The sequence below is a fragment of the Caloenas nicobarica genome, chromosome 2, assembly GCF_036013445.1.
Source record: "Caloenas nicobarica isolate bCalNic1 chromosome 2, bCalNic1.hap1, whole genome shotgun sequence".
Lineage (NCBI taxonomy): Eukaryota > Metazoa > Chordata > Aves > Columbiformes > Columbidae > Caloenas > Caloenas nicobarica.
In genome coordinates this window covers 106191737-106219041 of record NC_088246.1, presented here as the reverse complement: position 1 = coordinate 106219041, position 27305 = coordinate 106191737, and the positions used below count along the sequence as shown (strand labels likewise).

At 34.9% G+C, this 27305-nt stretch overlaps 1 protein-coding gene across 1 annotated transcript in view; it reads left to right on the top strand.

The window, feature by feature from the left end:
* Positions 1-27305, top strand: part of DOK6 (docking protein 6) — a 248098-nt gene that overhangs the window by 203948 nt on the left and 16845 nt on the right. The window contains exon 7 of the mRNA XM_065629299.1: positions 6681-6798. Coding sequence (XP_065485371.1) covers positions 6681-6798 — 118 coding nt within the window. The remainder of the gene's footprint in view (positions 1-6680; positions 6799-27305) is intronic.

Here is a 27305-nt window from a genome sequence, read left to right as displayed (position 1 = left end):
CATATATATAAATTTATGTATTTATTGAAGAAATTATCTCAACCTGGTAGCAGTTTCTCCTGTGTGTTAGAGACTCCTACCATTTAGTTGTGTTTGTTTTCACTGAGACCTACTTTTAGTCAGGCTTGAAATAGTCTCAGCTCTGTTCATGTCAGCATCATTTCCCATGTAATTAGTAAGTGGTTTTATGCGATGAAAAATTGATGAAGTATTTCATATATTGCCTGTGTATAATACAATAACTCAAACCTTGTAAAGATGTCAGAACCTGACCTTCCGCCCTCACAGTAATTAGTATAGTTTCCATAGACAGGAAACTTCTTTCATGAAAGAAACAAAACCAAAATTTTGTGAACAGAATATGAGTGAAGACACACACCTTACTGACATTCAATAAATATAATCCAAATAAAATCCATCACTGTAAAATCCGTCTAATTTTCTCCAACATTAATGCATTCTGCCAGACAGCAAAATGATCTATTATGAGCTTCTTTTAAACGAAAAACAACAAAAAAAATAACAACATACTTCTGCCAGAAAAGGAGAAAAATGTCACAATTCACTCTTTGTAGTGTGTCCAAGGAGATTAAAAAAAATCAGTACCATTGAATCTCCTTTCAGAATGTTTTTCTTTCACCATTTCTTTATTATTCAGACATAATGTTATTCCACTGCCAAAGAATAATCACCTTGGCACTGCAAAGCAGTGTTATTATTTTGAGATTTTTTCCTCCATAATTGATTACGAAACTCTCGAAAAGGTCATAACAAGGTTAGAATAGCTGCTGAAAATCTAAATACGAGAAATATATTATAAAGACTGAAATCACTGAAATTACTTTCACAGCTAGCTTTTCTATGTGCCTTTTCAGAAGACTTATGAGGTCATATGTTGGTGGGGTTTTTGCCAATATTGTGTATTCTGTCAGGAACAGCAAGCTGAATAAAAATGTAAAAGTAAAAATTAAGCAGTGTTTAGCAAATAAATAGTATGCTGATACCTATAAGTGTTTGTATTAATAGTAGACACTTTTAAGTAATGAACGTAGTCCTCTTTCTAAGCAAGCTAAGTTATTGTGAACAAAGGGTTATGGGGAATTATAACCAGAGAGTAATTATTAATAACACATTACCAAAATGTAGATATTCTCATTGGACTTTCATAGGAATATAACTTGCAGCCAGTTTTATTAAGTATCTTCACAGAAGTTCTGCATCAAGGCACAATCTAATTATAAGAACATAATAAGAACTGTTTGGAACAACAGTTTAAAATTCAACAGAAACATGGGAAAACACTGTGCTCAAGAAGGAATAATCTGCTTCACAGTGCTGGATGGGAACTGCTTTTTGTAGAACAGGTTTATGTGTCATAGTACAAAAGTTGAACATGGGAGAACAGTATATGCTTTTACAAAAAGAGACAAACATGACACCTTTTTTCTCGGTCGTTACTGAAAACTCATTTTAAAAAAAATCCTTCTTCCTTCCTGCTTGTTCTCTAACACAGCTGATAGCTGAGCTGGTACCTCAGCTGGTGCTACCGTCTAGATTGTGTAATTCTTCAACTCAAGTGATTTTTCACTGTGGATACAGTGAAATGAGTCTGTGCTATTCCAGTCAGCTAATAGACACCTGAAAAGTGAAATATGTTTCCTGACCACTCTTCCTCTTCAAGTCAAAAAGCAAAGCAAACTTATTTAGAGTTATAAAGAACCTAAATAATGATATTTAATTCATATTTCCAGACTACAATTCTCATTAGTCTTCTGTGACCTAGTTCTGTTTCTGTTTGTTTAAAGATTCTAATGAGGATGTGAAATGAGATAGGTTTTTTTAATCTGTAATAAACTAACCTATTTCCAGAGCATATCTGTAAAAAGCAAACTGTCTTTATTGCAGGCTAAAAAATGGAATGAACTATATATTATTCAGTTCTTCTCCACAAGCCAAATGTGTTTTCTGTCACCTTCAGTGTTTTGACTTTTTTAATGCAAAAAGAAAATGCTAATCAAAATAATTTGCTAAACAGATCAAAGCTCAGAACCCTAATACATTTAACAGGCTCTATTCTTTGAATTGTATTCATTATTGACATCAGAGTAACAAATCTATTTAAGTCAATGGAGATGGCCTATGGGAATTAAAAGAAAATTTAGCCCTTAAAACTTGGATCATGAGAGAACAATAATGAAAAATATGGGGAACTACTTACAGTGACACGTTAATAGTTTTTTTTATTATTTCTATTTTAATTGAATAGTCCTTTAAGAATTGTAAAGCTGCTGGCAATGCAAAGGCTTCATGTGACTTAGTATTTTTGATATTTTGGATTTGGATACAGGAAAGAAATGTAACGTTCACTATGTGAAAGGTGTCTTATCAAAGAAAGATTCTGAAGGAAACCTAACTACTCGGTATTTCATGTCAGACAACAAAAACACTTCATTGATGGATTTTTCTTTATATTCCTACCAAAAAAATCCTTGCATTGATATGGTTTTGATATATGCATTTCTACTTTTCTTTTCACCCGAGTTCTAGTTACATCATTTCCCCCCTCTTAAGTTGTGCAAAAAAAGTTTGAATTATGTTTTTCATTTCCCAAAGTCTCATCAGATTTGAGATGTATTTGTAGCAAAATCATTCTAGACACATATTTTATTTAATGCTACTGTAATATATTATATACATTTAATTTGGTATATTGCTTTTACTTTCCTCTATATTTCTATACCTGTATACTAAAGATTAAGGTCAATTCATAGATGCAACACTGCAAAAAACCCTCAGTGAAATCATAGAATGATTTGGGTGGAAGGGACCTTTAAAGGTGATCTAGTCCAAGCCCCCTGCAATGAGCAGGGACATCTTCAACTACATCAGGTTGCTCAGAGCCCTATCCAACTTGGCCTTGAATGTCTCCAGGGATGAAGCATCTACCACCCCTCTGGGCAACCTGTGCCAGTGTTTTATTTACCACCCTCATTGTAAAAAATTTCTTCCATGTACCTAGTTGCAATCTCCCCTCTTTTAGTTTAAAACCATTCTCCTTTGTCCTATCAGAAATGAGCCCTGCTAAAAAGTCCATCCCCATCTTTCTTATAAGCCCACTTTGAGTATTCAAAGGCCACAATAAGGTCTCCCTGAGGCCTTCTCTTCTCCAGGCTGAACAAACCCAACTCTCTCTCAGCCTGTCTTCATAGGAGAGGTGTTCCAGCCCTCTGATCATTTTTGTGACTCTCCACTGGATCTGCTCCAACAGGTCCATGTCTTTCCTGTGCTGTGGGCTCCAGAGCTGGATCTAGTAGTCCAGGTGGGGTCTTACCAGAGCAGAGAGGCAGAATTACCTGAAATTCCTTCCCAGATCAAGGTGTTTATTTCTTCTGTGTGTCTGTGCTGCCTCTACCATTATGGACCCTTTCTGTATGGTTGATGCTAACGCACCTGAGCCTGTTTTTCCAGGGAAAATGTGCCGGTGTTGAAAGCAACAGCTGAACATTTGCCTCTCACATAAGAAGGGATCCATACTCAGAGATGTTGATTTGATTTTGTAAGTGGGAAATAGGCCTAAGGAAATAAGTGAAATAATTTTAAAGATATTTTTGAATTGTTATATTTATGTTAAATTAAGGACAGAAATAAATCTGTACAGGAAACTGATGGTCTACCTGTTTCAAGAAAAGAAGAAAATTAAAAGGTTATTTAATTGATTTTCTCAGTCGTTTTTATTTGAGGCATAGTGAAAAGATGAAGGCAAGAGTATCTAGGATAAAGTGTCTGAGCTTACCCAGAGTGATCTCTTCCACTGGTTTGGAACACCGGAAGTCTAAAAACTGAGTGACTAATTATTTAAAATTAAATGGTTCTGGTTCATCCTCCCTGATTTACAAATTGTTTATTAGTTTTGGTTTTCTTTTTTTAACACCATTAAATACCAGATGTTCATTTACAGTTGGGGAAAAGGGATTATGAACAGTAGCTCTTGGTACATTAAATTCTAGTTTTGCCTGTAGTAATTTATATAGCCAAAAACTATTTAGTAGTATATGAACAACTGATAATCTGGATGTTTATATGCCTGTTTTCTTTACCTTGGTTTCAAGTTTTTATCTGAAACACCCACAATCTGTCACATAAGTTGGTCTCTAGAGAAAGTAGGTTTCTGTCAGTAGATAATGCAATTTTCTTTGAACACAGAAATATTTTTACAAACAGCAGTTTGTTGGAGTAAGCGTTCTGTCATTGTTAATTACATTTGACCAATAATGTGTTTTTTATAGAGAAAAAAAGATAAAAAGCCGAATTGTAGCTAATAGTGATCTAATAGTCCGTAAAAATAACTTCATGGACAAATTAATGTGCTATTGAATTATCATCCTTTATACGATATAGAAGGTGATAAGGTCTGCAAATCCATGTTTCTCTTTACATTTTATAGTCTTAAATTAAAAACAAAATTGACAATGTATTTTTAATATTTTTTTCAAGAGGATGATATTTTAATAAAACAGAAATTGCATTTTCTCTCTATGAAGTCCCCAAAGAAATGTAGTTCATCTGATCTTATTTCAGTTAGCATATGGTGATACTTCTTGCCCAAAAGGTAACATCAGAAGTTGTTCTTTAATCAGAGCATCTGAGGAAACAAAGTACTGTGAATGCCTACAACATGATCTTCTGCACTAGAGCAATTCTTCATTTATAATGAGAATGGATTTTTTTAAATTCTTTCAAAGCTTTAATATGTGCATATGAAGTTGTTCTGCGTCAGTGTTGATCAGATTAGGTAGGAACTAATCATCTCAGATCAGGAATAATGATATAACTTTAACCATTTCATTTTAGTCCATGGATTTAGCTTTGAGATAATGAACCACAGTCAAAGTTGTTCCCTTTACTGGAATTATTTTTTTCAGAATGCATACTAATAAAAAGTTTTGCCTATTGCCTCAAGACTATAATATACCTTTTGTGTGAATAAATTATAAATAAATCATGTGTTTATTGAAGTTACATTATTTTATTTATTTTTCTTACTCAACAGTGTTACCCTTTTTACCCTTGCTGTAGTAACATGGTAAAATAGCATAGATTTGTTATTGCCCTGATCTCCACAATAAAGGAAATGTTCTGTGTCAATAAACTTTAAATTATCAAGTCTTCCTAAAAATAGAATTCCTTTGATAAGGATTTTGAACTTTTATAATGGAGGAAATGTTTCTGCAAGCTCTTGAATTCATATCGAATAGCTTCCAGTGATGATCTGCACTGCTGACAAATTAAATGTAATATTTGGCTATAAATGAGCAGAAGAGACATTAGCTGTAGACAGGGAGCAATTTTGATGGCCATTCTCAAGAAAACAACAATGGAAGTAGTTACAATAGATTGATCTGAAATAAAATATCTGCCACACATCAGTGTGTGTTAATACTCAAAAATGAAATAATTATAGGTTGGTTAGATTAGAAATTGTGGATATTGTCTCTGAAAGAGTTTTTTTTCTTTTTATTATGGAGTTTGTACAGATAAAAATGGCTTTTTAAATTTGTCATTATGATTCTGAATGAGGAATCCCTAGGAGTTAATCTTTAGCCTGCAGTAAATTATTCAGACCTTGAATACCTTCTGCTCTGTAGCTGGACTCTCTGAAAATGTGGGTTTCTAGGCACACTCTTTCAGAGTCCTACCCTCACCATCCTAGTACTACTCCCGAAATTAAGAGGTTTTGCACTCTAAATCTTCAGACATAATTGATCCTTCAGTGTTGATCCATTCTCTGAAGAAGTTGCATGCCCCACAGCATAATCATCATTTGTTAGATCCCACAAATTACTGATCACATTTTATATTCTGTAAAGCCAAAGATACAAAAAGTTTGCAGATACATTCTCTTTTCTTCTAGTCAGAGAAAGCAGAAGTGATACAGGTGAATCTAAAGAGGTTGTCAGGATGCACAATCCTCCATCTTTCTTTTTTTTTCTGTAGCCTAGTCTTGTCTTTCACATCTACAGTGCACATGAAACTGAGCTCTCTTTAATAAAGTTTACATTCCTCCTGTCAGGTATCTGTGCCATAGCTCTCGTACACATGGACACTTATCATACAATTCACATTTTCAGTTACGACAAGTCCCCTGACTGGGAAAATTTGCACTTGAGCCTGTAGCCTGGTACTGGTGATGAGACGCCTCTACTTGAATGGAGTATTAGGGGAATTAATGACTCTTCATTGCTAATTCTCTACTGGTTGTCTCAGATTCTCTCTTAGCATCTTTCTGGGTTTTCAATCCAATATGCAGATTAAATGACCAAGAAGAAATGTGATTGTAGAGGAGTTTAAGATTTCAGGCATATGCTAATCCATCATTATCATGAAGAAGAAAATAACATAACTGTAGCAGCAACGAGAATAGCTGTAAATAAATAGACACATTCCTATGTCCTAACATTAACCTGCATTGATGAACCTATATACCCAAATATACTTTTGCAGCTTTTTCCTGAGCATTCACAGTGCTGATGCTTATAACACAGTTTAAATGATAGTATAAAACCTCTGACAATTCAGGAAATAGTATCTTCCTAACAACATTGGTTCAATTTACAGTTTTGAGACTATCTATCAAGTATGGCTATGTGTGATCTTCCATTTATGTTTGCTTTGGTTTTTAGCTCCAGACCAGTCTGTCCGAACCAATGACATTATCCAAGTCGATCTCACTTCCTCGTAGTGCATATTGGCATCATATCACCCGGCAGAACAGCGTTGGAGAAATCTACAGTTTACAAGGCAAGTTCCTTATACGTAAATGCCATGTCCATTAGCTTCTTTCCATTTGACCGGAATTCATGCAAATTGCTTTTTATTTGCACTGGTTGTTTTCTCTCCATTTCATTTTATCGGTTGTCAGGAACCTCAGCAGGATCCTCAAATTTACATAGAAGAGGTTGCTTTTGTCAGTTTGTAAACTAATGGTGAAAGTTATTCCCAGAATCACCACATAAAGCTGGATAGACCATTTGACTCAATGTAGTTTCTCAGTAGTTAATGAATGTTAGGTTGTGTTAGTATTTTCTTCGAATAAGATTGTGTATGTATTTGGGCAATCTCAGGGTGCCAAATTAAAGCTACATAAAGTGGCTATATGAGTTGCAAGATTAAAACAAAATTGTTCGAGGAATAGGAGCTGTTCTGGGTGAGTCTGCTTGACATATATATGAACTGTAGATTTGACTAACTTATAGGTCTTGTCTATAGAGATATAATGTTTTTCTGTCTTCATTTCTCTTTCATATGTTTAGATTCTAAGCTATTTGCTTAAGAATTTCAATGCTGTAATTAACATAACTTGATGATGATGATTCACTTCTTTTAACTGGAATTGATTTGCATCTTTTAGGAAACTGAATTTATTATTACATTTGAAATGTAGACCTTAATTAATAGTATTGTTTTCACTTTTAAAAAATAACAACTTATCATAAACATATTCATTTGTATTACTTGGAAAGGGCTTAAGGATTTTGTTTCACTTCCCTATTAATAATTTGTTTGCATAAGAAATTTACATTTAGATAGGAGGTTAGAAACTGCTCACAAACAAGAGTACTCAATCCAAGAAAACATAGTCCATGTTTTCATGAAAATAAGTGAAATGCAATATATAGATGAAAGACATGAAGTGTTTTGTTTTGAAATTATCACATAAATTAAAATCAGCAGGTGAGCTGTGAATTCAGTGGATGACTCATTAAAGGGTACAGCATTTGTTTCCCATCATCCCCCATACAATGAAGTGAATTTCTAATCATGGTTATAGTCTTACAGTTGAATAACAGTAATGGAAAAAATAAAATAACGTTCCAGAAGTTGTTTGTGAAAAAACTTGTGCTTGTAGATCGCCTTAAAAATATTCATCATATCACTGATACTTTTTTCATGAACACAGTAAGAATTTAAAAAAAAAAGGTCATTTGCAGAGATGTTAGAGTTCCTCTTCTTATGTTCTTGATGGGTCTTTGGCAAAAAGATAGTAAACGTGTTATGATATACATAAAGTGAGATGAATGTATGGAACACTGTTCATTTTCTGCAATCTTTTGTGTCTTACAAATGGCATTTGCAATGAAGGAAACCAAAGCTTCATATCTCAAGTAATAGTTCAACACCTGTACTAACTAGCTTTGGAGGACGCAACATACTGAAAGTGTATTATAAAAAATGCAATAATTTTAGTTTCTGGAAATATACAGATTTTACTCACACTTCCGCTGAAACATGGGACTAATAAATATTTCAGAACTTAAGATCTTCCTTGTTCTTACTTGTACTATGATGACTGAAACTTGAGAAAGCGTAATTGATTTCAGGAGAGACTAGTTCAGTTTTACCAGTGGGCTAAGAAACGCATCCAGAGGACAATTTTGTCACCCTCTGCTTGCGAAATTTTCACATGCAAGATTATTTATTATCTGCAATGAAGATCCCTTTCAACCTTCTGCTGCCATGACTAATTAAATGCAATATATTTCTACAGAAGCTTAAGGGACCTCAAAGTACACCTTTTCATCCTAATACCCATTCATACTGGCAGTTTTTTGCACAGCAGAGAATTACCGGCTGTCAAAGCATCAGCACACAGATGCTTCATAGCTGCAGGTGGAAGGTGGGTAGCGAGGAAGCAGATTGAGAGCATCACTTCAGCCCTTACCTTAGTAAAGCAGCCAGCTGAGAGGAGCTGCTGCACAGGGGAAAATCACTTGCTGCCCCTGCGATCTCCTCTGAACTTGAAAAGGGATATTACACCTTCAAAGAAGAGACATTTTCTTTCGAGAATAACCCATCAAACTCAGTTCTGCTCTTAATGTATATTTATGACAAAGCTTTTTACATTCAATAAATGAATTTGAAAATTCCACACATTCCTCTGAATATCTGACAAACTCTAAAATTAAGTAGCTAGAGCAGTGTCTACCTATATTCAGGTTCCTATCAAGTGACTACAGTAAAGTAACAGCCGAGCTCACTGTTAAGTACAGCGTAGAAGTGTTTCCATAGTGGCAATTATTTCAAACTTGTAGTCTGAAGTGACTACAGTTTAATTAATAACAGCTGGTGATGTATAAGGAGAAATGAATATGTGCTCATACTACCTTAGATAAATTGGCTCTTTGGGAGTTATTTCGCTGTTGAATTTAACTTAATTAGCAGTGTGAGCTGATCCAATAATTAATATGCTGTAGAGTAAGAAGGTGGGGGATTTTGTGGGGAGTTTTTTGTTGTTTTTAAGACTACATTTCACATGCAAAAGGGCAATTCAATAAATGGTTATCAGGTTTATCATCCTCCATCTGCCCATGACAGCACTTGCAAATAAAGACCTGAAAAGATTTAAAGACGGAATAATAGTGCTGAAGGAGCACAGGTTGCACAACATATCCTAAAATGAGGTGGGCGGGTTTCTCACTACTGCTTTTCTTCCATTTGTGTCTTCCTTGCACTCTTCCAGTTCTTGATTGCACTGCTAAGATAAAAGTAGTAATTTAGTTGTCTAATTAATCTTGTCAATAGGAACAGCATGGTAGCTGGCTTTTACCAGTGGCAGCACATCACTAGCAGTAATCACTTCGAATTTTACAGTGTAGTGCCGCAGGGTTGACAGCATTTCCATCTGTGACCTGCAGGTGCTGCAGAGGTTGTGGTGGGGCCTCAGTAGCTGGCACGGCGGTGCCCTCTCAGCGCTGAACGTTGCCTCTTCTCTCCATCAGACGTGACATCAGGGACGTGGCAAGCCCCGCCACTGCACAGTAAAAAGGGGAAGGAAATTGCTGCCATGCTGGAAAACAGTTTTTACACCCATCAGGTTAAATTCCAACCTAAACTTCCATGTTGGAGTGATTTCACTTAAAATCCCAACTGATACCCATGGCTTTACAGATCACAATGCCTTTTTCTAAAGTATACATATTAATAATACAGATCTTGCCTTTAATTACAATTAAGAAAAGAAATAGTGTCCTTACAGATTTTTATAATAAAATAGTTTAACTAACAGAGAAAAAGGAAAAAGGAAAAAGAAAATTGCTTATACATGATTTTTTGTGCATAAATAAGTAAGGCTTAAATGAATTGTACATTTTCATGAATAATAGACAGCTCTATGAAGGATTAGAGCCAAACCAAGATGAACTTCCTTGATATATTATGCCCTCCTATACATCAAGGTTTACAAAACCACAAAAATTACAAGCCAAGAGTACCACTGTGAACTGAAATCATGCTAAAGAAGGACAAAAATACAAGTACAAAAGCCATATAAGCATGCAAAAAACTCTGTGTGTATCCTCATAAATCATTGCTTATTGTTATTACCTGGCATATAATATAGCACTATTTCACAAGATATTAAAATATAAGAAACAAAGCACATCTTTTTATACAGAAAAATAAAATTACATTGACACACCTTTTTTAATTTTGCATTTTGGACTTTAAATTTGCTTAGGATGAAAAAAAGTATCGCAGACTGAATTTTCAGCTAGCTGAAACTGTTGTAGTTCTTGCTCTAAAGAATTCGGACAGTTCAAATTTTAAACACGGTTTGGATGTTATTAAATGAATAAGACCAAATAAAATTTTGGTGTGGAACCTGTATTTGCTTTTGTTGTTGAAATCACTGAGGAAATTAAGTTCAGAAATCTAATTGCAGTCTGGTCTTTCTCCAAGAGATTTGAAATAAAGAATAACTTTCAATCACCCCTGTTGTATTTGATTCTGGTTTGTATTCTTTATTTGGACCTTGGTTTTGCCATCCAAACTCAAAATGTTGAGCATCTACCCACATAAGCAATAATATTCATTTCTGTGAGAGTACTCATGTGAAGGAATGTATATTTGTATAAGAATTACACCAATAACATCTTACATGTTTTCCTCTTAAAGAGAACAGTAATTTTTTTTCCACAGTAAATTGCTTAGCACAATTTGTTTGTCACAAATGCTTATTTGTTCTATCACAAATGTTCACTACATTTTGTTGTAAACCCTTAATAAAGTAATTAAATGACTCTGAAAAAAATGCTAGAATGCCTACAAAGAGCTAGAATCTCACATTTTTAAACTTACTGAGGAAGTTCAGAAAGTAAAATTATAGACTTTAATGAGACAGGACTTGAGCTGGAAGCATCACTTATGCTTGTAAGTACATGTTAAAATCAAAAGCACACAGAAGTAAAAACTGGCTTAGATGAAGTCTTTTGGAATTTTGCTGCTAATGCAATTGACTTTTGTATTTCACACTAAAGATGCAAGAAAAATAAATCTGCTTTTGCAAATCAAAACAAAGGGAAACTCTGGCTCCTCTTTGGCCTCAGTAAGCAAGCCTGTGCTGCCCCTTGTCTTTTGGCCTTGTTAGGTGAGAGCTCACCCTGCTTTTGTTTTTTAATGTATTATTATTTTAAATAGAATAACATTTAGTGTTAACCCATTCAGCTGAAAGTTTTTGTACATAAAAAGGAGACAAAGTCATGCACAAATGATTTCTCCCAGCTAAATAAGCTTCCTGCCTTTTCAAGGTAGAAGCCCTGGAATGTCTTTAAAAATAATCAGAGAATATTCGAGTTGCTAAACATTTAGAAGGGTTTGAATCATCCTATTCCACCTTCCTTAGGCTAATCCTGCAGAAATTTCTTATGTGGCTTTCTGCAGTTTTCTGCAAATTAAAGTATGTAAAACGAATTGGCGGGCATTTGTCATTTTGGCATTTCCATTGTTTGTTCATATGCCCAGCAACAGAGTACAGAATCCATTTCCCCATCTAATCTTGATGCCATAATAATGTGAATGCTATAAATTGTTAGAATATATCTGTTATATAAACCTGATCACTCAGTAATGTTTCACTGTCTACCAGCAGCTAAAGCTGAAATCTTTATAGCCTGCCACCTTCCCATTTCCTTTGCTAAATCTCATCAGGACTTTCACATTAGTAAATGAAGCCTATAAAATCTGAAGTATGAATAAAGGATACCTGAAACAAGATACTTACTGAGTAGAAACTGCATAAGGCCTACATTATTTTAAATGACTGTATTATGTGGCTTCTCAAGTCTTATGCAGTAGAATTGATCCTTTTCTTTTAAGCTTTGAAATTCTGTGCAAAATAGAGCATCACTAGACTGATTTTAAAGTGGCATATTGGAAATGGAAAGTGTCTCAGAAACTAGTAAAGAAGAACCTCATAAGAGCATTACTGACAAGCTTTAAAGCATATCTTGGCATATTCCCTTTCATTCTGATAAATGGTCGCTGAGGTAAGAGGTTCTTACAGTTACAAGCCATGAAAAATAGGGGGGAAAGCCAAGAAAAAGATTAATAAGGCATATTCTGTTGTCAAGTTCAGAAGTTCTGATTTCTTTTAAGCCCTATATTGTGATGCCCTTTCTCTTAGAAGAGAGTCCTCCAGTGAGGACACTTGTCAATGAGGTTATTCTGTGCTGAAAGTGTAGAAGTCACTGCAGTCTCCAGTTACAATTGAAAGCCCAAATAGTGTAAGAAGAGCAGTTAAATATTGGCTTCCTCTCCTCGCCAAAACCCAACAAATGTAAGTTCTTCAATGCGAGCTACACAAATTCTTAGTTATAAATCTCTTTTTATGCCTTAGCTTAATGACTTCATGAATTTATGATTACAATAGCATCTCACTCAGTGTGAGAAGCAAATCAAGCTTTGTCCCTAGCTTAACTTGACAGAAACCAGGAATCTTTACCTGTTGGATTGTCTGGACAAGACAGGTTTGCTGTGCTATATCAAAGAGAAAATTGAAATACTTGTCACAGGTCAATATTTTGAAAACTGCTTTTTTTCTATTATATCATTGCATCAATAAATCCAGACTGCTCTAGCTACGATGGTTTTATTTTGTGTTAAGTATGTTATCGCAGTTAGAATCAAGATTGTCAGTTATTTTCTTTAGTATCTATTTGCAGGAACTGTTTATACTTCTTTTTATTTCAATAATTATTTTTAAATAAAGTAAAAATTATTGAAATTGACACTTCTATAAAATGTGTTTACGGATTTTTTTATAATCTAGAAACAAGGTGAGTTTTGAAAATAGGCTGTGTAATGGGAAGAGTGGAGGGATTTTAACAATACCAGCTTTGCCAGCACTAATGAGGAAAGAAGCCAAGCCCAAGGATTTCAAGTGCAATTGATCTAGATTTACTTTAAGTGGACAAAAGATCCAACCTCTCTCCCTTCACATTCATATTTATGACATAAAATGGGATCCTATAAATATCTATTTGACTGCTTGTCTGAAGTGATGTAACATTGACCTCACTGCCTGTTATTTGGTCACTGTGAAGTTTTAAATATATTTATTACAGAAAGATTATCATAAGATCCCAAATACATTAGTCTTTAGTTTATGTAAGATTGTATTTTATGTGTATCTCACTAATATGCAACAATATTATTATGACAATATTTGTGGCACACAACATATAGTCTGTTGTTACTACAAACCTATTTATTTTCATGGCAGGGCCAATTTAAGCACAATGGACACCCTACTCAGTACGTTCAGTTTAATCAAGCCATAAGAATGCATTCTTTATAACTCCAAAGTGAATTTCAGCTGTGCAGAGCTGATTAAAAAATCATAGTATTATTCAGTAGAGAGAAAAAAAAATGTTCAAAAAATCATAGAACATCTTTCATTCTCTATTTGTTCAAAATACCCTTTTCATCTTAGTGAATTCTTATGTGCTGCCAACTTTTTATTTGATCAAAATGATACATTGTAAGAAACTAAGATAAATTTCACAGAAATAAGAACTGTGAATAACAATGGGTATTTCCTCCCAATGCAGAATTAGCAAGGTCTCACCAAAGCGAAAGTTTTTCATCTTTTCTAAAACTGAAGTCTGCCAGCTCCTTGCAGTTCCATGTTTGAATACTGGAAGTGGGTTCGCTGCATACTTGTTTATCCTTCAAAATTCTTTCAAGATGCCTTTTGAGAAAGGTTTTTAATCAAAGGCTCATTGCCCTAAGTTTAAGAAAAAATGAGATATTCTGTTATAAAGCTATATGGAAGAAAGGAAAACGCAATACCATACTAGGAGAGACATAAGAGAGAAAGGACTTGGTAGAAACCAGACGAAGGGTAGAGTTAGCGGCTCACTATAGTGTATAACTGCAAGCTCTGGAATTTGCATTATAAATATCAAGGGCTCTTTATTTCCCTGCCTCTAACAAAAAATGTCCACATAAGGATTCAGTGCAGAGTAGCAGAGCAGTGTGCTGTAAAGCCATACCCATCCTGACTGCAGGCAGTTGAGGTGAGATCCTAAGTGGAATGAGGCTTTTCACTGTTCGGCAGCAAATGCCTTAGTTGGAGAGTGAGGATGAAATGAAAAGATCCTTACTACTCTCTTTAATGACATAATATTTATGTTATTGCTGTTACATCAAGTTTACACACAGCGGTACTGTGCCATAGTTATTTTCTCTGACCGGGCAGTGCATGTGACATAATGTGGCACGGGTGGTTGTGTTCCCAGCAGTGTCCTGTCTCCTCTTGTGTGCAGTGATGCCATCCCTCGGAGCAGCCCAGGGCGAGGAGGCAATTCAGCAGCTCACAGGAGGAGGCACGGCTTGTCCTCCTGTGCCAGCAGGACTATTTTGCCCAGGGTCTGTGGACTGAGAAAGTAAGGATGCGTCTTCTCGCTGCTTCTTGTCCGTCTTGGACCTTCATCTTCACTCAGGGTAGAAAGCAGGGTCTTGTGCAACCCACCTCTGCCCCTGGGGTTAATTCTTGGTGGGGGCTGCCACTGCCAATAATGATTCCCTTTTTTTCTCTCCAAATTCTGTTGAGCCATATATAGTCACTGCAGACTGTTCCCAAAGCTGTTTGGTATGAGCTGAACTAGGTGCAACTTACTTATAGTCCCTATAATAATGCATTCAAAGTAAAGCATCTACTTCATTAATTGAATACTTAGCTGAGAATTAGCTAATTATGCACAGGTGTGTTTTCACACTACAGAACACACGTGGCTAGTTAGTTATATCTATATCACTCTTTTTGTCTTTTCTGAATGAAATGTAATTAAAAGAGGATTTTGATTAATCATTTGACATCAGCTTCCAAGAAAAATACTCTTCCCCTGGCTTACAACATTGGTCATTGTTCTTGCATTTGACTAATTAAGCATTTAAATGTTATCAGTTTTATTCTTTCCTACACTGTACTACTGTAAAATTGTCATTCCTAGGTAGGGTGCTTTTTCATGGAAGTTAGTGAAAACTGCATGAAGCAAGTTTTCATTTTTACCTCATTTTGCTAGTTTTCCACACATCTGGCTAAATAGATACAATAACAGAATGTTTTCTTCCTAAATACCTATTACGCACATGCCAGATTAGTACTTCTGAGTCCATACACTTGCCTACTTTTTCGCTAAAACATGAATGAGTCTTGTTTTTTAATAAGGTTTCTGCATGCTATATTAAGATGTCTAATGGGACATTGTCAGATTTCCTAGTTTCTTGATCATGGCCTGATGGCATCAACCAGGAATGCAGGTATCCAAACGTGCTTTTTGTCTTCTTTCTTCATGTAAGGACATCACAAGTTTAGGGAATACTCACAAGCAAAGTTGTTGATGAAAGTATGGTTCAGAGTCTGTTTACATAAGTGTTTAAGTTTTAATTTGAAAATGGCTATTCTCTTTGTAACTGTTGATTGTCGATAGGCATTGGCCACTTGTTTTTATCCACTATTGCTGTTCTACTGTTCCAGAATGCCTCAGCAGGTTTTCGAGGCTTCTGTTTGTCCTATCATCACCAAATATTTATGTCACAAGCATTTTATGATGGAAAAGACAACCTGTTCTGGGTTAGGAAATTGGTTTAAGTGTCAATCTATTTGTGAAGAGTCTTATTTTTCTCCTGTCACCATATATTAACTAAGACAACACATTTTTAACAAATAAATGAGGGTTGGAGAGGGAGTGGGGGAGCAGAACAGGGCCAGGGCAGCAGATACTGAACATTATCTGTACCAGTGTATGATTTTTCTGTCCTAATATATACTGGGTTTTATGCACTAGTAAATGCCTTTTGACTCTAGGATGCTCATGAGAAAGTCTCTCCCAAAGCCTGTGATGGCAAAGTTCTTCTAACTTGTAGACCATAGATCTTCTGTTCGTCTACTGTTAGAATGAGGAAAAGAGATTTTTCTTGAGCTTCTGTATCATTCTGTACAGTTTCCTGATTTGCTGGCTAGCATTTCAAAGCAAAGAACTACTCCATCTTATGCTCATGGATTGGAACAGCACCAAAGTGTTTTAGGACTGAAGAAATATAAAGAAAGGCTCAAGATGCCTCTTCACGTACACTTATTACCTTAGTTATACTTCAAAGCTTGTACCAAACAGTGGGAATGAGCCATAAATTTTGCAGTGGTGTTTATTGTGTAATAAAATACCAAAGAGGGGGACAATTTAAGCTGTTACCTTCAAGGTATGACTAGGTTTTTGCTTATGCTGCAGTAAATCAACAATGTTACCAGGGACATGAATGAAATTATGCCAGTGCATAACTACTGTGAAAAGGGAAAATGTACAGAAAATTCGAATAGTATCATTGCTATGAATATAAGACACTTACATATTTTGCTTATTTAAATGTTCCAAAGCATGCAAGATGCAAAGGAAAACCTTCATAACTAGCCAAGAGAAGTTAATTTGCTGTTAAGGCACGAGTCCTCAGCTGTTGCAAGTCATCCTTGCTCATGAAAAAAAAAAAATTCTGCTGACCTAGACAAGATAAAAACCTTCCCCTATAACTCATGTCCACAGACCACTGTAGCAGAAACCAGACCCCCACTTTTGACCATTTCTTCAATGGCCCATGTAATTATGTAGAGCCTTTTTGACTGAAATTAATCTTTATTCTCGTAGTCGTGGATCTCTCTTGGATTTTTACATGGTAATGTAGATGCATTTTATATGATAAAATATCTGCATACTTGCTTTTGACTTAAAAGTTATCTATATGAAAGAGATTTCTTTTTCTTATTTTTTTACATTGATGTGATTAGACCAAAAAAAAAAAAAAAAAGCTAGAGAATATCATTGCAACTGTGAAATGGTTTAATAAAGCCTTCTCAGTACTATCACGTAGCATGAAATCGCCCCAACAGTTGCAATATAGGTTAGTACCTAGAAAATGGGTCCATACGATTACACTGTTAGTAAAGCAATATTCAGCCTCAACAGTAGGAGAGTGGTGATACCTTTATCTCGCTGAAAACAGCCCTTGGTCAGTAGGAGCTCTAAAGCCAAATTCTGTGAGTCGATTCTTGAATTTTTTTTTATCCAGAAGCGATATAGAGAATTAGCTTTGAACCCTGTCTTTGCTGACCTCAGACAAGTAAATTACCTTACTCTTGGAGGCAATATGACTCACCGTCTGACGGTTTACACAGCAATTGCAGTTTTCACCTGCCTGGGGAAGAATCATTGAAATCTGACAATTATTGTGACATCTCTCAACCGACAGCCAAGCACTGTTCTTCACCTATGATGCTAGAGTGTGTGTGATTTTTAAACCTACACAGTCAATAAGCAAACAAAAAAGTAGTATGCAGATCAAAGTGAAATATTGTAGATAAAGATGTACATGTTAAGACAAACCATGTTATAAAATTATTGTTTCAGTATAAAGAGTTTCATATCACACATTACGTTGACATGCATTGTTGTAACACAGATGTTATTTCAATGTGAAATATCAAGATCTGCCAGATCCTGAATATGTCTATTGCATGTCTTGTAAATTATATATTCAGTTCCAAATAGCTGCAAACTTGAATGCAACCCACATCCACATGTTTTTTCCTCACAGAAGTGTGTGTCAAATCAAAAATACCATTTAGTGAAACTTGGAGTTAAAGAGAAAGCCATATTATCTATCATAGTTTTCACATATGTTTATCAGACTTCACAGACATAAAATTTATGGCCAGTTGCAGCATATTGTAAGTCTCCTTAGACTTTCTGTGTCAGACATTTGTCTTTCATGAGTTGCCTAACATACATTATATTTATGTTAAAATCTTTTCTCACCTCCTTTCCGAGTAACATTGTTTTCATTTCTCATAAGTGGATTTATTCTCTATTATTTAAAAGTCTATGATGTGCAAATAGTTGGTAACAATTAGGTCAAATAATCTTGATTATGTGACAGAACAAAATAAGTGCCAGATCCCAATCTGTTATGGATCAGCATAGCTCTGTTAAAGGGACCTCCAAGTGTGTTTGCTAAGGAGATTCATATTTCTATTCTTACCCTACATAATATATCAGAAATGTTCGTTTCACCACAGTTACATGTCCTTTATATGTTAGTATTCTGTACTTGTACTATCTATTATCATAAATGCAATAGTTAATAGTTGCCATTTTAATGTGCTAAAACTATTATTCATTCAAAACTCATTCTTGTAATCCTGAAGCTTCCTTTGCATAGCAGATGGATTTATGTATTGTTTTGTATGCCAAACTGTGACTTAATTTTTTATATTGGCATTATGGCTGTGTGCAAAGCGATATTGCTGGTAAGTATTTGCTCTGTGCTAAGCCTAGTGTCTGTGGAAAGTGTAATATTAATAGATCCATTTACTGCCACATGATAGCTGGAAGGCTCTTTCCGAAGTAGAGGCACTTCAGGCACAAAGACAAAAAGAAACACATTCCGATCTGGATCGTCAAAATGGAAGAATGATTGTTATTGCAATATTGCACCATTAGACCGAAATGCAGATGCCTTTGAGAACAGTTTTCTACAAGGTGATAAGCAATTCAGGTATTTTGTATTCACTACAACCATAAGTACACTGAAAAATGGAGGAGCAAGAAGAAAGTCTACCTAGCAGCCCACATTCAGTAATATTAGTAAGCATTGTTAAGTTGAAAGATTTCATACCTTCAAATGCTAATTTAACGAAAGATGTTTGTGGTTGGTTTTTTTGCTTGCTCATTTTTAATGGGAGAAGAATCCCTGCATGGATTTTGATGCACAACTAAGACACATAAATTATTATAAGTGGTAGCAGTGTCTTGATTAAAATGTTACCTTGCTTCCTTATGATCCTTTTGATGCATGGAATATGACTGTGATTTGATAAAACAATAAATCCAGTGTGAAAGTGCCTACTGCTTGGGAAGAAATGTCATGGCTACGTGATTGAGAATGCAGAACTGACACAAACTCATTAAAGCAGTTCAAATTTGTTCAAAATATTTTGATAGGTAGCTTTGTGAAGGCAAACGTTATGCCAAATTAGACATCACTTGAACTGTATATCAAATCAGGTATTGTCTGTTCTCCTGTTGCTGGCATAACACCAATTTAAAGGCATATGGCAGGTGTAAACACTCTGCTGTATGTTCTCGCTCAACATAAACAAGCTTGTGTTCTGAGGCCTGATCTAGATTCAGCCTGTGTGATCAAATGACATGTCTGTGCCTCCACTGATATTGGGCACCGTGACCCAAATCTCTATCAATATTTTGAATTTGTCTCCTCACTGCTGCAGTTCTGGGGCTCAGGTCATTGTTCAAAGACTAGATCTTCAGCAGAGATGCAAGAGATGACACACACATTTGGGGAAAAACGGTAATTGGGTCCTAGCTCTGAACCAGTCTGATGGGATGATTTGAAGAAATATTATACATAAGAAATATTATACATAACCACCACTGTAGTCCTATGTACATGATTGACATAAAGGATGTTAGTCATTAAGCATTACTAATGTCAACTTCTGAAATCAAATAATTACACTTTAATTTCTGATCTTGATTCCTCAAAAAATCTTTAGTTTTAGTTGGTTTACTGATACATTTTTACTAGTATCGCTTGTTTCACGAATGTGAATTTTCAGTTTCATCATTTTATTTGAAAATCTGACTGAATTCAAGAAGCCAGAAGTAGACAGACAATAGCTGAGATATTTCATGATGGGAGGCAAGGGAAGGTGGGAGTGGGAGGATGTTTTCTGAGAGCATTTTCAGGAAAGAGAGCTTTTCAAAATCTGAATAACCAATATTATATTGGTTCCTCACCAAAGAAGCTGTGTGCCAGGTTTAAAGCTTATTTTTAATTACTGCTGTATTTTCATGGCTCGAGAGTTTCAGTTTGGATTTGTGTTTGAGCATCTTAGGAGAAAGAGGAAAAACATTAAACTTTCTTTGTTTCTAATCACTTAGAACAGTACGTTGTATCTTCAGCTTATTTTATTGCTACTAACAACAAACACCCTTATGTTTTGATCAAACTGTAGCAGGACTATATAATCTGTCATTTATTTGACCTAGAGGAAGGAGTGTGTTTAATATTACAGACTTTTGTAATCCTATTGAAAATGAAGAGGGAAGAAGGTGAGGTTATACTTTACAGTAACTCAAAAAAATGAAACATTTTGCTCTCTGTACTGGAATGTTAATAAAAGCACTGTAATGACAATAATATATAGCATTTTCCAGTATGGAAAGAATATAAACATATGTTCTGGTGAGAATAATGGTTAGGCATTTTATCTGTCAAATCTATCTGTATATGTAATGCTTCTAGAAACATAGTATCTGTGTACTGAAATATGTGAAACTTAACAATTCTACAAACCAAAGACATGATGAAAATAGAAAATATGTTCTGAATTAGATGTGTAGTTTCTAGGAAAAGAAAGAACGTCAGAGATGTTCGTTTCATATCCATTATCTTACTAAAAAAGTAGTTTTTTATGTTTGTATATAATACAGATGGTGCCCAAAGAAGAAATTAGCTTTTTAAAGACACTATTAAGTATCTCAATTTTGACAGAAGGTTTTGCATATTAAAAACTATTACTGGATTTCTTCCAGTACATTAAAACTTTAAATACAAATCTTCCAAATTACTGGGGAGACCTTACTTTTCTGACTTTATCTTACAAAAGAGTGGCCACAAATAATACCACATTTTCAAATATTTTGAGAAGTACAATCAGTATAATCCAATAATTTAACACTCCATCAACAGAAATTAAAATCCAATTCTAAAATGTTTTATTTTTGGAGAAAAAATTGAGGCAATGAATGTATTCTGTCAATATCATTCAGTTGGTTGACTCAAATTTACATCTATTCATTTTACATATAAAATTATTTTAATATAGTATAAGAAAGTTTACTCAAAGCTGCTATTTATCTTTGAAAACCGCTTCCCTTTTGCATAATATAGATCTGCTTGTAACCTTATTTTCTCACAGTGCATGCATAAACTAACTGAATTCTACATCTGTATTTGGCTAGACTTATGTTTTCACTTAATTTTTTTTATTTGTTGAAATAAGACAGATCACTTAGCAGTGGCCTTTTACTTGAAATTTTCACAATTTGATTACGTTCATGTTCTTTACTGCCTTTCTTCTAGCAACAACAATCAATACCAGTTTTGGACCTCTGTACAGATGAATATATTTAATCTTTTGTTAGCATATTTTCTGGTGATAACTGCTTTTTTATTTTCGGGATTGCATTTAACATACCAAGGAGGTTAAGCACTATTATCAGATGAGAGGAACTAACTGTGCCTGTGAACTAATTACCTTAACTGTAATAATTCTTAAAGGATTAGCTCGCACACATAAATTTCAGTGAACATCTGGATCATTAATCAGCTTTGTCTTAAACATTTTAATTATTTTAATTTCCAGTTGAAATTTCTTAGCAAAAAGGAGAAAAAGTCATACTGACTTCAAACATATGTCCTCACTATCATTTGAGATGTGATCCACTGATCTCTTCTATAAATTCCTGGTAGTATAAATATAGTAGATGACAGAATTATAATTCTGTTCACTGTGGTAGCAAATGCCATCACTGTGTGCAACAAAATTTAGGCAAAGACGATAGAAAAACAAATAAACAAACCTGTCATAGCACATTTAACTCTTTATAAATTAAATAGAAAATACTGTAACGAAAAGCTCAGATGAAAGGGTGAATGAATGTGGAAATAATGGTACTCATTTTTGTGCAAATTTTGTCTTAAAGTTTAGCCTTTTCTTCATATTAAGTATACTTTTTTGTTGTTCACATTGAATTTCCATACAAGAAACAGTTATTTTATTTTCTTTGCATTTCTGTCATTCTAAATATAATAAGCTTACATGAGATGATAAAATATACCCCTAGATCTAATAAAAATCATAACTTATTATCAACGTAGATGTGATTTCAGACGAAAATATAAAGTAAATACGATGAGAACAGTAGAGGTTATGACACAGTCTTATTATATTTCTGAAATGGTTGAAACAACTGTTAAAACAGAGGAACCTAGATTTTACCCAAAAGTGAGGCACATTCTCCCCTCACCATGAGACCAAGGGGCATCAGTTATTTCTATAAAAAGGAGCAATTGAGCTAAACACCTTCCCATAGGTGAAGAGGCATGGTAGGTTTCACTGTCACATGCACAGTATGGAACTATGGACTACAATTAGAGGGCTTTAGAGGCTATATTTGTTGTCGTTATTGCCATTGAATGCCAAAAAATATGTCACTGCAAGAAAGCATGTACATGGAAAACGGCCAATATTAGGTCAGACCAGAAATGTGCTTACTTAGGGTTGAAATTCCGGTTTTTTTGGTGGCAATAAGGAGTGACCTCTACCAGATGCTGTTATATACAAATGGACTTTTCTACAAATCTCAGATGTTAGAATAGGCTAATGTAAGACAGAAATGAAATGAGAGGAGGATTTGAAAATGCAGGACCAAAGTAAATTCTTAGTCTGTAATTTATCATACTACTTTTGCTGTCTATGGGATAGATTATTTATTCTCATATTTTAAAGAGTTATATTTTTCTCAGAGCTTTTTTTCGATATCATTTACTTACCTGTTCTCAGTCCACTGCTAGACCTTCTCATTTAAGATGACTTTATGAAATTAATGTTAGCTGATTCTTTGTTCTCAGTCCACTAACTGCTAATAGGTAAGGGAGGGTTTTAATGTCTAAATAATGTCTGACATCTAAGCCATCAAAACAATGTATGAAACAGTGAGTTTCTAAGGACTACAAATGCAGTCCATCTGGTAATTCACAAACTTGGCAAAACTAATTGGCGTATAGACCAAATGCCATTTTGTGATCAGAAGGGACAGAAGATACAAAACTGCTTAAGTGAATCCATATCACAGTTAAAGAAAAAGGTAAGTGACATAAATATTCTTCAGACAGAGCTTCAACAACTAGACATTTGTTCTTTAAAAGGGAAATGGGATAGGCTAAACTAGGAGTTTGTTTCAGAATTTTTTTTTGTGTAACTGTACACAAATGCAACTATTTACAAACCACAAAGTAAATCTGTTACAGACCAGAGGAAATACTTTAGGGTAGCAACTTCTGCAACTTCTACTTTTATTCAGTATTCGTCATTATTAGTCAGACTCATCCATAAACTTGATTGGATTGGTCTGTCTAGGATGCTGAAAAAAAATGCACTGATGACTCCATATAAATCATTTTTTTGTCTGCCTGAGTGCTGAACCTCTACCCAATCAAATGTGACAACTTCAAAGGAATGCTTTAGCACAAGGGTAATGTATTTGGTAAGAGAAGTTGAGTTGTATTCACTAAAATGTTGTGACAGAGAAGCTCAGTTGTTAGGTTTACTGCGCTAACAAAATTCCACTCAGACTGTTCAGCTAACTGAAACAAGACTATCTATTGAGATGGGCTGTATTTCATGTCTGTATGCATTTTTTTCTATTTGGAAGAACTTTCCAATATATATCTTTATACTTTTCTTCTTCTCTTTGGCACTACAATGATCTCAAGTGCAGCACAAATTCCTTTTTCCTGGAGAAATGATTTGCTATGCATTTTTACATGAAAGTAGGCAGTTCTTAGAGCTGGCTTATCATAGTTCTGCATGTAGTCCTGACAGTGGGAGAACTGCTATTTTCTTAGCAATATTAAACCTACAGTGCTGGGTTCCTTTTCCATAATTTTAGGATAACAGCAGGATGGAGATATCAATTTTCTGGTGAAACTTTTAGAAGTTTAAAATATTCCTTCTTCTACAGGTTGTGAATCTAAATCCAAATGCCACTGTGTGTTTTGGTTTAAATGCAGAAAAACAGAACATAAGAATAATAATTTTCATTTCTTAGCACGATATTCCTTCTTTTAATTTTTGTGAAGTTGTCAAAAGAGTTGTTAAACAGGTGCCTTGTTTCATTCCCATACTGCTAAGTTTTAGCATTTTTATGTGCGGTCATAGGTCCCCCTTGTTTATTGTTATTCTCAGGGAAGGTATGTAGTGTGGGAAACGTCTATGCTGTCATTCATTACTTTTCATTATAGAACTCATTCTAATTGTTCTTCTTGCTTGTTTAATGACACAGTAAAAAATAGATATGGTGATACTGTCAGTCTGTGCTTTTATGCAAGATCTGATATCATATGGCCAAATTATCACTCATTATTAATATTAGAAAATAGTGGCTTTAAATGTCCACCTTATCAAATACATTATCAGACTTTTTAACTTCTTTCTGGAAGTATACATAATGGATGAATTTTCATATGTCTGAGTGAGAGAATGCAACCTAGAAACATAAAGGCATTTCAAATTGCAATACTGTACCATGTGACAAAAAAAGAACATTTTCTAGGGCCATTTATTTTTTTTTTTTTGTGGGCATAACTAAACATGGTGTCACTTCAAAGCCAGGGAATTAAGATCCGACGTTCAGTACAATACACAAGAAGAGGACCTGAAAGTGCCCTTGACATAAGGAGAAGTTGAGGCACAAAATCTGCTGCCTTTAAAAATAATCCTACAACAAGAAACCATACTCTAATGCAATTTCAGTTTGTGTGAGTTAGGTTTGGTAAATTTAATGCCACCAAAAGTGGTGATTTGGGATATTGGGAACACAGAAGTAAAGGACACTCAAGCCCTTTGTATTTTGTAGTGCCAGGCTATGTCAAGGCAGTGTCCAGCCTAATTAAATTACTAAATGAGTAATGGCAATTTTTTTTTTTTTTGTATGGTCACAAGTCTTTGAGTGTCTTCACTATTTACCTTGTTAGGAAAATGGCAGCTTGGACTGTAGCATGCTGAAAACAGTACACTGTCTCTTCCCTGAACCAGCAGATATCACAGGTATAGAGTAAGAGATTCGCTGTTTTGTCACATTTCTTTATCAAAGGAATGTCCTTTGAATTGGATCCTTGGGCAGCCACCAGCTGCAACAATGTACAGTGACAGCATAGATTTAGCACAGACATGTATAACTTTTTTCAGACTGTACTTTTTCTCCTCCACCAAATTCCCAGAATTATACAAGATGTGTCATTCTCCCAAGCCCGCTCCTCATGGGAGGGCAGTGTTGAGTCCCGCTGGTGCTGTTGCTATAAATGCAAGCTTCTGCACCTACATTTGTAATCTGAGTGTGTAGTATCTGAGTGAATAAAAGGTGTTCCCTTCCATTTTGTAGGTTGTGTGAAATATGGGTAGTTTTTCTCCTCAATTTTTAAAGTGAAGATTCCCACAAAAGACGTCAGTCTGTTATAGATCTGCAATAGTTGTTGTATGTGCTGGAAGTCTGAGCAAATAAAGGAAAAGTTTGAAAAGAGTTTGAAATTTCGGTTCAGAGATATGAAGATTATTTTTAAAAGTCTTCCTACATTTAAAGAGATATGCCCTTTATTAGTAGATTTATTCTCTATTCCTTACTAACATTTCTTTGAGCTTTTCCTAGCTCATAGGAAGAAAAGTAGAGAAAAATTAAAGAATTAAAGGAAAATTAAAGAATTCCTAGATGAGCAAACAACTGTTTGATACTATCTATACTTCTTTTTGTAAAGTACTATTTAACTCCTGGAATACATATGGCTGTATATACAATATATCTGGAAATAAGTGCAAAGTTCTGACCCTAAATCTTATCTTGTGCTCAGGCTACAATATAAGTAGCATGTTACACTATAATACATATACAGCCAGAGTTGTATATGTAATACAACTGCAATTATTGCATGTGAGCTGAGTTCAGAGTCTGGCCTGCGCCTCCTATATTGAATAACCACGACAAGGCTGACAAACTCTGCCTATAGGGCTGATCAGTCAAAGCAAACCACCTTGTCAATAGCTTAACTATGAAACTCCATGGGGGGTTTTTTCCAACCTGTTTTTTTAAAGAATGGCTATAAATATCTTTGCTGAGTCTCAAAACAATGTTGACACTTTTCTTGCAAAGTAAGCTTTTCAAGAAGAACATTTTCAAGTATTTCCAAAGTGAAAACGTTCTTTACTTCAGAATTTGTTCAAGTACACTTAGCAATGATCAGAAACATATGTGCATCTTCCCCTTTTCAAGCTGTGATTCATCGAGCTTCGCAGTCATATTAGGCAGAAATCTTTTGCAAGACTAAGGAAATCAATTGGATTTCATGAACTAAGGATAAAATAAAAAGTTCTTTAAGTTTATCTCTGTTTCCCATGGAAGGATGACAGTGTGTCCTCACACTTGATGAGGAAAGGATATTTTTTATTGCATTTAAGTTTTCTGTCTTGCTTTGTTTACCCCAATAGCTTCCTTTCTTTGACTCTGGAGCCCACAGCACTGGGTACATGGAATAGACAGAGGTGAACTCCAGTGTTAGCCTAAATGTGTCACTAAATTTAAAGTGGTTTTGAGTGGGTTCACTAGTGTGTGAAAATTTTAATTTTTTTCTCTTGTGCATTACTTATTTCTAAAACTATAGTTGTCTGCAGTCACAGGATTCACAGTGAGGAACGTTGAGCAGGAGAGAGGAGGAGAGAAGAGCCTTGTTGGCAGCTTGTGTTGAGACTCAAATGACAGGTCACTTCCCTCTCTCCTTGCTTCTTTCTGTCAGGAATATGGTTATATCCATATAGAACACATCTTGCAGCTGCCACGTGTAAGTGTCTGTACTTCAGCCCTTAGATGGTGTGTATTCAGCCCCTGAGCAGATTAATGCCAGGAGAAGTCTTTGATTAATTCTCTGTCACCTTCCACTCTTTTCCAGAAGCACTCTCACAGAACTAACAGGTTCCACAAAGCATCATTCAAAAACTATAGCAGAAAGGAGAAAACACAACATAACTTTAAAATGCTTTTATGGCTCTTCTGTATACATAAACAACTGCGCATGTATCCAGACACATAAATTTTTGCAGAAAGAAATAAGTAACTTTTATGGAT